Consider the following 12,748-nt stretch of genomic DNA (forward strand, 5'->3'; position numbering starts at 1 on the left):
CTGAGCAGCCAAAGGCCGAGATGATAGCGCGTATGAAGAGGGAGCGCACATACGAGGAATTCTTTGGGAAGTCCAGCCATGTGCGCAGGGTGCGCTGAATGAAGTCGATGGATGCAGTGTAACGCCGATCAGCGGTGAAACGAGCTCTTGGCATGGTGATGGAATGGGGGGGAAGATCAGGAAGGAAGTCCTGGCGCTGGAGAGTGACCAAGTCATACGACTTGAAGCCATCGTTCACCGCAATGGCAAGACGGCCAAGCCAGTCATTGGCAGCAGCGGAGGGAGCAGAGGATGAGAGAAACCTTGAGCAGTAGTTGACAGGAACACAGTCCAGCCAGAGCCAAGCATAGTAGTTCATCATCATTATTTCAGACCTAAGAACCGCGCGCTTGAGGTGCTGCAGGGAGTCATCCCGCTCGTACCTTGTCTGTGCAGACCAGTTCTGCAATCATTCTAAGTCAGAAATGCAACCTAGACATGGAACAGAGACACATACACGTTGCAGCAAAACTGCAAACCCAACAGAGCGCGCAGCTGCAGAGTCCTTGCTCTCCATAGCATCAAGCAGGCCATCAAGAAGCTGGCGTGAAACAGATCCGGCAGCTGAATCCTCAGACTGCAGAACACTGGCAACATTGCGCAGCATCTGGTTTGCAGCCTGGAACTTTGCTGCAGTGAACAGCGAGAGAGCAACCACATACGCTAAGTTGAACATGAGCCTTGGTGTCCAGAAATAAAAATAGCAACTCACACTTTGCACTTGCACTTCCTGATGACTGAGCTGCAGGAGACAAGACAGGAGCTTCCTGGGTCTCATCCTCGTCATCTTATGCAATGAACAGAGGTCAGTCAGGACTTTATGCTGAGAATGCAAAAAAGCGCACCTTCATCTTCGGACTCAGACTCATCTGCAGTGCGTGCAGACAACTTTGGAGGGACCATAAGTGCATCCAGAGGCACATACAGCAGGGATTGACCATCCTCTCTGTCAGACACTGTAGGGTCTAGAGGGAAAATGAATAAAATGAGGCACTACTTTACAACAGACTTCTTACTGGGACCACGCGGCCGCAAAGTCATACCTCCCCCATGCTGAGATGGCCCAGCAGAACTGCTAGGCTGATCTAGAGCAGGTCCGTCCACAGCCATAACACGTGTAGCACGATGGAAGGCCTATAACTTTACGGGCTGCAAGGGAAAGGTCAGTAAAATATAAAACCAAACAAATATCAAAAGTAATCGTACCATCTCCATTTTCTAAGTCCAAACGTGCTGTAAAAACATGAGATGAAGCACAAACCATGACAGACAAAACTCTTACCTCGTTGGGCAGGTCTCTCATCAGAATCCATACCATCCTCCACCTCTGCGTGAGCACACTTCTTGCCCTTGGCTGGCTTGGACTTGGGCTTAGGCTTCGCCTTCTTGCCCTTGGACGGCACAGGAGCTTTCTCTGCAATGTGTATATGAGCAGACAGGCACAAGGAACAACAAAAAGACATACTGGGTTGCTGGGATCCTGCAAGAACAGTCAGAAAAACAGTAAAGTTGAATAATTACAGTACTTACTTCTGGGACGTGTAATGGGAACAGGTGCAGGGTTCTCAGTCCCCATCTCTTTGCGGAGGTCCACAATGCGATTGTCATATGTGGCTCGTGGAATGACAGCCGCATAACGCAGCTTGTGCTCCTTCCACTCCCTCCAAGCCTGAGCGCGTGCAAGGATGGTTTCATGCACGTACTCAGGCTCATCAGGCCGATGTTCAAGGACAGGGACCAAGTCCGTGTCAGTGAATGTGATGCACTGGCCCTCCTCATCAACCGCAGAAAACGCGCTGAAGAACACGTCTGGGTTAAGAGAAGGACCAACATCGGCTTGACGCCAAAGATGGAAGACAAGGTTATACAGCTGGTGCACCATGAAAGACGCAACAGTGTGCCTGTCTCCAATGTTGAGACCATCAACAGCGTAGTTGAGGTAGTTACTGTAGATCTTGTGGTCGCGGTCATACCTGCATGCACATGAGCAAGACTGCATAAAAATGAAGTCAAGACTTACGTTGGATTGTACATCTCAGGCGGGATGTTGATGGCCTTCTGCCCAACTGCACCAAGCGCAAGCATGGAGTTCCCATCCATGACACGGCTCATGGGGTACATGACATGGTTTAGACGCACAGCGTCCTGTGCAATATTGTCAGAGACATACGGGCTCATTCCCATGTGCCAATGAAGGCCAGAGAACAAGACAGAGAGTAGGCTAGACCTCTCTGACTCATCCTCTGTGAACCCGTTCGGCAGCCGCACAAACGCGTAACACTCAGGGAAGAGGAAGAGCCCGGGGTGGATGCCCGCGTGCAACTTTGAGAAAACGGTCATGACAGACATTGCACCTATGGAGTCATGCTCGTCTTGATGCACGCCGCCAAAGAAACCCAGACTGTCAGACAAGTCCATGGGTCCTGCAGTAAATCAAGCTAAGTCATCACAAATAACAAAAAGGCAAAAAACGGACCTTTCTGGAGCTTATCAAGGTAGTCAGGCGTAGAGACATTCAGCTGGCTTCCACCAAAGCAGACGTTGCTCATGGTCCCAGGGCGGAAGTACCCCAGGAGCTTAGCATGCAACTCCAAACGGTGGTAAAGCTCAGGCTGGACAGTGCGGATGATGTGTACACCCAGCTCACCGCCCACCTGCAGACAAGTCAGACAAGTCCCAAGAAAGCAGATAGAAGCGTACCTTTGCAAGCTCTCTACGGATCTCAGCATCCTCACCATCCCCTCCAGTGAATGATTTAGCCTCCACGTTGGGTGCCAGAACACCATTCTGCACCTGCTGGGACTGCGTGATGGCATAGATGCGCTTACGGTCCTTGGTACCCTTCAGGCCCTTGCTCAGCACAAGTCGCTCGAACTCGGTGCCCTTGATCCACTCCCCATTTGCTGCCTTGACAGGCACCTGACGCGAGCACTTCTCACGTGGCCCCATCACACGGCTGCAAGAGTTGAGGTAACGCTGCACAAGTGGGACAGGCATGTCCCTGCAAGACATCAGCCATGTGCATGTATCAGAACACTATAATGACTCACTTCTGTGCCACAATGGAGGCACGCACCAAGGCCTGCAACCAGAAAGCAGCACGTTGTGACACGTTAAGGTAGGCAGCAAGGCCCAGCATTGTGTCACGGCCACGCAGACGCAACCATCCTGCTCATACATAAGCTAGGGCTGCATATAAGGCACACAAAACTCACCTATGTCCAACACATGCTCCTCTGCAACATGCGGTAGGTTCCACTCCGTTGGCTTCCTCGCAGTTGTGGCAGCAGCAGCAAGCTTGCTGTTGTCTATAATGTAGAGGTAGCAATTGCCAGTGGGATCTCCCCGGTGAGGATTGAGAGGGTGGTCGTTGAGACGGATGATGGGAGGATAGGACTCTGGACGGTTAGGGATGTGCACCCACTCGCCTGGCAGCTCAGTGATGACCCAAGCAGGGATCCCATACGGATATGCCAAAGAAAAGCTACAGAAAGGTCAGTACAAACCAACAGATAGTCCTATTCACTACTCACTACACCCATTTGTCCTCCTTGTACTCCAATCGCCCAGGAAAACCGTCAGGTAGCTTAGGAAAATCCGGTGTGGGCTACAAGTTCCAAAAGTCGGAAATAAACAGGCATTTAGCCCAAATACTAGTAGAATAGTGACAAAGTATTACTTACCATGACTTTAAACAGGTATTTCGGGATGGATGGCAGAGAGGGAGAGTTGCAGAGGCTGAGCAGGGCCAGCAGATGACGGTTGAGGAGAGAAAAGCACAAGTTGGTGCGCAGCCGCTGATGACTCATGGCGCACCTGTGTGCCGACCAGCCAAACTCAGCGGGGCTTGGCGACGTTTCGGGCTCCGTGCGTGTGCCGAGGCTCGCACACATGCGGAGCCCAAAATTGTGGCTGAGGGCGCTCGAGCGATCCTAGCTGCTCAAGCACCCAGAACCACCCCATCCGCGTCGAACAATGTGACGCGAACGTCCCGCGGTGAGGCGGGAGGGAGTAGAAGGGGACAAAGGCACAAAAGGTGAGTAAAATAGGCCAAATAAGTTGCTGCACTCGCCCTGAAACAGGGCTGCAAGACCTGGCAGCCAGGTCTTGCAGCCCAGTGACTAGTGACAGGGATACCGGCACGAAAGCTCCACGCTTCCGCGCGATTGAAGTATCGTCCGATTCTCCTGATACAGGAGAGTCGGACAGTCTTGGATTCACGCGGTTTCGTGAGGTGCCGCCGACGCAGCAAATCCGCGAAGATCGCACGCGCGCCAGCCACCCACCACCTGCTGCTCCCCCCACCGTTCCTCCCGCCGGCAGCAAAACCGCACGAATGCGGTATCGTCCGACTCTCCTGATGCAGGAGAGTCGGGTGGTATTGGTTCCGCGCGGTTTCACGCGGTCCCGACGACGCCGCAAGCCCGCCGAGCTTGAGCGCGCCCTAGCCACCTGCCACCAGCTGCCGCCCCCACCCCTCCTCTCGTCGTGGACGATACCTCGCGAATGCGGTGTCGTCCGACTCTCCTAATTCAGGAGAGTCGGGCAGTACTGCTTTCACGCGGTTCCATGAGGTGCCGCCAACGCAGCACGTCTGCCAACATCAGCCGCGCACTGGTCGCCAGTGCCTAGCTGGTGGCTGCGCTTCCAGCGCTTACGCGAAGTACAACCATTCTCTTCTCATAGGCTCCTCCACTTGTCCCTCCCGACCACCCGACCACCACTGTTCTGGAGTGACACACTGTGGCCACCACCTCGGCGACACACCTGCGTACCCGTCGTCAACATAAATAGACGGGCCGGAGACTCAGATGGACATGACCTACAATCCGGGTGTCTTGCAGCTGCTGCGCCCCCCCGGATCAGTAAAACTACAGATTGCTTTAACTGGCTTAGGCGGCTTCGTGTGGCTTCGCATGGCTTGACAACTCACTTGATGTGCTTAGCTGTCTTAGATGGCTTACCGTTTGCAGGCTGTTACTACACCAAACTTGACACGCTAAGCCATTAAGCATCATTAAGCACCACTGTAAGTACACATGTGTTTGATGTAAACTAAGCCATTTGAAGCACCACAAGTACATGGGCGTAGCCAAACAAATATGACCGGGTCACCCCAAGCGACCCACGTCAATTGGGATTTCGTGCAATTCTTTTGACAGCCCTGTCAGGGGCTTCATCAGTCAGATGAGGATCAGACATCTGAGCAAATGCCACCAAGCACTAGACAAGAGCGCTTAACAAGGGCAATTTTCCTAAACGGGCGTCTACATCTATCATTAAAGTTGCACTTCCATAACACCACAACATTGATCCTCCCTGGCATCACAATTCCTGCGGCTATGTCTGCCCCCACGCCCATCACCGACCATACCGCCACCACGGTCATGTCAACAGCTCAACCCACGCACGAGACAGCTGGGCCCTGGTATATGTATTGGGTCAATCCAGCCACTATGGCGCCCATACAGAACCCATTCTTGTCCTTGTACATAGACAGGACCACTCGTAACAATGCCAATAGTATGTTCATGAATGAACAGCAGGCACTATTGGGACTACTGCAATGCTACCGGCAGCAGCAATGACAGTGGACAGAACTTCAATGCAACGGATCGGGAATCAGTAGATGAAGACATGGTCAACTCCCAGGCCAAGCCTTTTGAGTGCATGCCAGCAGAGGCCTACGAAGGGATGACTGACGAAGAAATCCTGGAGACCTTTGACCAGCGGCTGAAGGCAATGGAGGAAAAGTGGACACAGCTGATGGCGGAAGCAAATGACGAGATGACTGAAGAAGAAATCCTGCGGAACCTTGACCAGCGGCTCACAGCAATGGAGGAGATGTGGGCGCAGCTCACGGCAGATGCAGAGGATGAAGTAACAGATGAGGAAACCCTGCAGACCCTTGATGAACGCTTGGCAGCAATGGAGGAGCATTTGATGCAAATGATAGCGCGAGCACAAGCTCATAACTAGATAGTCTGGTATAATCTGGCTATACCCTGGATACCTAGTCCCTCTGCTCGCTATAGTCAGATGGTCGCCTATGTCACTCTCCTCAAAGTCATGTGTACAAATACAATACTCTTTGGACATGGGATAGCAAGGTCATAGAAGGAGCTCCACAATAAAATGTATCGTTGATTACTGATTGACACTATAGACAGCCAACAGAATGTGGCCACTGCCATGGTAGCCAGCCAGCCAGCAAGATATATGATTGCTGTCCCCAGTTTCCATATTGGGCGCCACTGGAGTGCGTTTCATGGCCCCTCACCCCAGGACAGAGCAGCCAGCCACAGCATTCATTTGTATGTGTTGGTGCAAGTCGCGTCATCTGGGAGTTTCAAATTTTGACTCCCGCTGATGGGACAATAGTATCAGTTACTTATCTCTCATTATCTGGGCTTCAAGAAGTCACGTGTACTCCTTCCATATCAGGTGCCACTGTAAGGTGTTTCATCCCCTCCAGTCATAAGAACGATTCCTTCGTACCTCAGGGATCGTAAACAGAATCTCAGTGATAAAGATCTCTTTGACCTATTCAAAGTGGTAAGAGGTTGTGAAAACCCTGATAATGCTTGGTGATGTGTTACCAAAATGGAGTCTACCATTATAACTCAGTAATTGATTCGTATAATCATCATTTACCAGGCATACAACAGCAATTATATCAGTACGGAAGGATCTGATGATAACTTGAATGAGCAGGAACACAGTAGAAATTGGGAAATAGTCACACCAATAGTCCAGATAGTATATGCATTGTTAAGTGCTTCAAAGCATTGAAATGTCAGTGTCCAAATATCTTGGTAATAGTAAAATGAAAGCATACAATGATGACAAGTGAATTTCTGACAGAAAAGATAGACAGACTTAGAATACACATTCAAAACATCCAACAGATGTAGCCACTTGCTAATGAAAAAAGAATGTGGTTTCCTTCCATGAGCTCCAAGGCCATCTGCCTCAGGAACATGTATTTCCAACTTCCCCTATTGAGCCAGTGTTCTCATTGAATCTCTACCCATTAATTTCTTTTTGATTTTGAGTGATGGCATGCACATTGGCATAAAATACACAATGCTGAGTGGCCCTCTATGTGGTGATACAGGCATAGGTTGGATGGACAGAATAGGAATGTGGAGATGTATTCTGGTGGTAGTACCATATAGTATTGATCCAACATGTAAGTATGCTTCATTTTGCCTGGTACAACACGAATACCTGCTGGAATCCCTGTAGTGAAGTCAGAACATTCAATGGTTTTCATTGGATGTGACGTAGAGGTGTTGCCACAACAAAAAATGTGGGCAGCACGAAGTTGTTGACAAGTTTCAACTTGCCAATATTGGTACAGCACTATATAGCCATTGTCAGTCATTTCAACCAATATTTTATCAGAAATCACATGAGCAGCATTGTAGTAGCCATCTTGAATATTGGGCTGCAAACGCAAATGCAGTCAGATGACTTGCACAGAAGCTATCACTGTTGTGAAGCAACACCACAACAATTGTCATGCATGCCCTAGTTTAGTAATGATTATTGAGCTCAGATCAACTAGCAAACCACCAACTCACAGGGAAATCCTTCTACCCCATATAGTAGCCAGATACTGTCTGTGAGTATGTTATATGGTTATATGAATCAGATAAGTGGGAGAGAAACCAAATTTAGTCGGAATTCTCTGTGCTTGGTGTGCAAATGGGGCCCTCATTAGTGAGCTACATGGTAAAGTGATACCCAAGATCACATCTATGTAATGACACATACCATTGTGGACTTTTGGGGTATTTGTTGATTTTACCAAGGCCATGGAAGAGCAGCAACACTCAAAAGGGCAGTTTTGACCAAAAGTAGCAGTACACTAAGGGAAAGTCATCATTGTCCTGCATAGCTACTGTCTAAGGAATCTTATGAACTGTATGTCTGATGAAAGATGCCCTGGATCCAATATCCCAGTTTTGCATTTTTATTCAGCAGTCTAGCAATGATACAACTTCCCTATCCAGTGGGTCTAAGTATGTGGATATGCTGTGTTGTTCATTTGAATCATGTGCATGAAGTAATAAAAAACCCCAGGACACTACAGCAAACTGATACCCATTATAGAGTCTATAGTATGAGGACTACTAGCATGAGTATTTTGAGGTGTTTTGGATTCAATCAAACTTGTGGCTGGGCTGAGAATGGTGAATCCTGTTAAGGACAATTGCTTTTTGCAGCAGTTTGCAACAGAGTCTGGGAGACCGCAAGATGACTTGTTGAATTTTGACCTGTCAACAAGTGAACCTCATGTGGCATGGGGCTTATTGAGTGCTTATTGCACAATGTAGCCTGAATCATTACAAACCTTCAAAGTACACATCAGTAACAAATGATACAAGCATACTATACGCTTCTGAAAGCCCTTCATTCAGAGGATATAAAGGGTGAATGCTATTACAATGGCTAGTGCAGCCACAAAATGCAAAACAAAAAAACTCACATGTGCCTCTGCATCTACAAAGGTGGAGCCACATACCAGAAACAGCAGCAAGTGGATTGTGATGTACACTACAGGACACAAAGGTGCTTATAGGCATACAATTGCATTCTTAGAGATCATTTACCAGGTGCAAAGGACTACAAGCATGTCACCGAGGCATTTGTGTGAATTTTTATTTTGTAAATTGTGCCCCGAGTACTGAAGTGCACAAGAAGGTAAGAATAGCAATAAACTCTATATTATGAGGGCTACAAGGCATAATATTTTGAAGATTTTATGGATTGTATTGGCCTATAGTAGCACAGTAACCATGGTACTAATGGCCTTGTGGCTGAATTTAGAACTCAGCCCAAACATCGGCAGGCCTGCCTTAACAGGGCAAGGAAATGGGCTTATCAGCCAATCGGCATCTCTCACCTGCCGCACGGAGTTGCATCCACCTGGAATTTCCAGGTGGAACTCCAAACGGCGCACGGGCGCTTAGTAAGCGATGTAAGCCTGTTACTTCTCTTAAACTAGCTTGTACAGATCTAAACAAATGCGGGGAAATCAGTGAATATTCTCAAAAGCATAGACAATGAATTGCAAGGCTCCGATTGAGAAGGAAGACTCTATTTAATGTTACACCTTCAATACATTTACATTGGTTGCTGTATCAGCAGCCCAGTGCTTACAGAAGCAATACATTAGGCTCTAGTCACTGTGTGTGTAGCACACATACTCCCACAGATGTTAGGCATGTATCATACATGCAGTGTTTAGTCAGAGGGGCCCAGATGACGTCTATGAGTGTGCTGTTCTGTGTACTGCCATAAGTAGTAGGCAACCTGCCCAATAAGAAAACCACAGCTGATACAGGGCAAATGGGCTTGTTATGAGCTTGTAAAAATGCGCAAAATCCTGATAATATATTAGGAAACTAAACAGGTACAGCTGGTCATCATAAATGACACAAGTCAGTGATAGACATGACACATAAGCAATTATATGCACACTAGTGGTCAAATTGCCCAATATTGCTCATCTTTGCTGTATCACAGAAGCAACTTGACACATACAAAGTCATTCAACTGCATGAGGTCACTGTCCTGATGATTCAGTGATTATCTGGAGCAGACAGAGGTGCTTTGACTTATGCAGAGGCACATGTAGATTTTTTTTGTTTTGCGCTTTCCAGCCCAACCAGCCACTGTAAGTGCTTAGGAATATTACTGTATACTCTTTGAACGGATGGCTATCAGATGGGCATACTATGTCTACTATGATCACTTACTAATTGACTGTATACAGTGTGAGCGCTGGCAGGCCACACCAGCCAGCCAGCCTGTAAGTCACATGATGAAAGCCACCAGTTGCCATATTGGGCGCCACTGGAAGGTGTTTCATGGGCCCTCATCCCAGGACAGAGCAGCCAGCCACAGCATTTATTTGTATCTGTTGGTGCAAGTCGCGTTGTCTGGGAGTTTCAAATTTTAGGTCCTGCTAATAGGACATTAGTATCAGTTACTTATCTTTGCTTATCTGGGCCTCAAAAAGTCACGTGGACTCCTTCCATATCGGGCGCCACTGTAAGGCATTTCATGCCCTCCAGTCATAAGAACAATTCCTTCGTACCTCAGGGATCGTAATTCTGCAGACTGCTTGACTTTGACAATGTACGCCATAAGCTGTCTGCTCCGCAAATAGCTGATGTCGCAGGAGAAGTTGCGCAAGCGACATTTTCCGGTCTCGAACTCCGACAGAGCCCAAAGGGCTGCACAGCTCGCCAGAGCTACAAGGGCATCTGGGATGCTGTTTGCTGCGAAAAGGTGGGCATAAGTTTGACCCAGCCCTCCAGGACGCTGCCAGACAGCATTGTCGAGAATTTGGGCCACTAGCTGGTGTTGCTCAAACGGAGCAATAACTCGGCCCTTATTCAGAATGTCAGTCAAAATAAACATTTGTAACTTATGTAGCTCTCACCGTTTCCGGATCCAGGACATGCAGAAGCCTTGTAGCACGAGGTGGTGCTGTGATCTGCGCTTCAACAATTGTACCCCAGTCTTTGCATAGCTGCTCAATGCTCATTCCAGCATTGTAGTCAGCTGGGCCAATGGAGTCGTGAGCAATGGCCGGCAGTAGGATAGAGGCAGCATTCTTGAGATAGCCGCGAAGAGTCACAGGGAACTCCTTGATCTATTGAAGCTATGTGAGATATTATGGAACAACGATGAGCTAAGACTTACCGCTTTGATCAACTTCTTGTCAGCAAGCGCATTGAAGGGCTCCTTACCACCGCCAATTGTGACAGTGTCCAGCCGCTGCTCCTGCAGCCCCATCAAGATTGACTTTACCTTGGATTCCAGCACTTTCCCCCCTGCAAAGGGTTCCACTGTCACCGTGTACTCCTGAATCAGCCCCTTCGCCGCCTCTATGTACACCTCACAACATGTCTTCTCCTCTGCGGCTGTCAGCTTGACAAGCCGTGGCTGAGCCATTTCTGAGAAGAATTGCTGAAAAGATGCAGGTGTTGCAAGCCCTGGAAACCCTGGCACCGGGAAGTTGTCAGCTAGAGGCTGACTCAGTGGATCTGGGATGGTAGGCGCAGATAACTAAACAGGTACAGATGGCATACAAAGGAATGGCTGTGCTATCTTTAGGCTGTACACTGAAAATGCGGACTCTTGCATGCCTCAATAATGCATTGGGAAACACAGTCCTGAAACAGTGGTTGTACTGTGGCTGTACTAGGATGACTCGGTAACATAGCTTGCTTCGTTGGAAACAATGAAGTGTAAGGCTATGATCCTATTGTTCTCCTAGAATGGCCTCTGAAGCGGTGTAAATGAGTCAAGGACATGTACTATACAATTCTATGACACTCCTTGATTTTCTAATTTCTTCCATGTAGCTCCATTGGCTGTGTCCTCAGTAATGGCATAAAAGGCCATTCCTGAGCACAGTTAAGGACATCATCACTCTACTATCTACTCTTCACCAAAACTCACCCTGTGTGCCACTCAAAGGCTTACTGTGCTCCGGGTGCTAAGTTAGCCATACTAGCCACTCAACCACTCTTGCCGAGTTCTTACTGATTTACTCTAAGACCTGTGACAGTGAAACCTTACTTAGTACAGTCCTTGTGCTACTAGTAAGGTTTAAGTAACTCATTGACTGACTTCATGAGTTGGTTTCAGTAAGAGAAGGTGCTTAGTCACTATCTCATTCTGTACTTCGTTACCAACATTAATAGATCTCTGTATCAGCTAGCCTGTCTCAGTGGCATTACTATAATTTAAGTGGTTAGCTCACTTGACACTAACAAGCAAGACTCATATAGCCATGTGCTGAAAATTGCCTTAGTGAGCCCCTCTTGAGCATATGCCTTGCACTGCTACATTAGGGTTTTGTAACTTGCCATTGTCACTGTGCAGTCAAAGCTAGTTGTTCAGACTTCCAATCAACTTCTGTTGTGTGAATTCAAATCCGAAAAAGCCCATTCAATCCCACCCTCTTTTGTATTTGTTGTGGACCTGGCCTCATTACAGCTCAACTTTGTGCCATCTTAGTAATTGCATTGCCGAAGATTACCGAGGTTTTTACCATTTGTTACTGCTTTGTATAGGCAATACAAATCTCTATTACCAAGCTTACTATTCCTATTGACTCGGCAATAAACTTGGTAACTAGCTGTCAATAAATCAAAAACAGAATCATAACAATTGTCAAGCCCCAAGCCACCCAGATCCTTGAAGTTCTGAACATCATCATTGGGGTTCAAGAATATATCTTGACCCATCTGTGCCAGCTTGTTGGACAGATAGAGCAGTGCAAAGTTATCTACAGATGAAGCTGTCTCAGAGCATGGCCGCTTGTTTAGATGAGATATTGCTGTGGCACTGAGCGGCAAGGTCAGGTTATGCAATGGGCAGAATTGCCAAAAAATCTGCATGAACACACCAATGACCAACTGAATGGACAATTATGATCCCTGAGGTACAAAGGTATTGCTCCTATGACTGAAGGGGATGAAACACCTTAAAGTTGATCTCCTTTTATGGCAGGAGGCTCCCGCAGTGCATGTGACACATTGTAGCCCAGATAAGCAGAGGTAAGCAACTGATACTGATGTCCTGTTAGCGGGGCTTGAAATGTGAAAATCCCAGACAACGCAACTTGCACCAACAGAGGCAAATAAATGCTGTGGCTGGCTGCTCTGTCCTGGGGTGAGGGCCC

At 48.0% G+C, this 12,748-nt stretch overlaps 2 protein-coding genes across 2 annotated transcripts; both read right to left on the reverse strand.

The window, feature by feature from the left end:
• Positions 1-53: 53 nt before the first annotated feature.
• On the reverse strand, positions 54-3,848 carry C8Q71DRAFT_891939 (uncharacterized protein; the record flags this gene model as incomplete). The annotated part of the gene is made up of 15 exons (XM_047928680.1): positions 54-442; positions 497-702; positions 752-826; positions 885-1,004; positions 1,246-1,272; positions 1,322-1,453; positions 1,505-1,519; positions 1,570-2,012; positions 2,060-2,462; positions 2,516-2,693; positions 2,740-3,040; positions 3,090-3,207; positions 3,255-3,523; positions 3,573-3,646; positions 3,723-3,848. Coding segments are annotated over 15 exons (2,876 nt in total), but the record flags the coding sequence as incomplete, so codon positions are not given.
• Positions 3,849-10,005: 6,157 nt separating this feature from the next.
• Positions 10,006-11,010, reverse strand: C8Q71DRAFT_728467 (uncharacterized protein; the record flags this gene model as incomplete). Its single annotated transcript, XM_047921956.1, has 4 exons — positions 10,006-10,012; positions 10,148-10,443; positions 10,496-10,708; positions 10,759-11,010. The coding sequence occupies 4 exons, from the start codon at positions 11,008-11,010 to the stop codon at positions 10,006-10,008; spliced, it is 768 nt and encodes a 255-aa protein (XP_047772378.1).
• Positions 11,011-12,748: the final 1,738 nt, after the last annotated feature.

This window comes from Rhodofomes roseus, assembly GCF_022264815.1.
Source record: "Rhodofomes roseus strain CIRM-BRFM 1785 chromosome Unknown C8Q71scaffold_48, whole genome shotgun sequence".
In the NCBI taxonomy this organism is placed as follows: Eukaryota; Fungi; Basidiomycota; class Agaricomycetes; order Polyporales; family Fomitopsidaceae; genus Rhodofomes; species Rhodofomes roseus.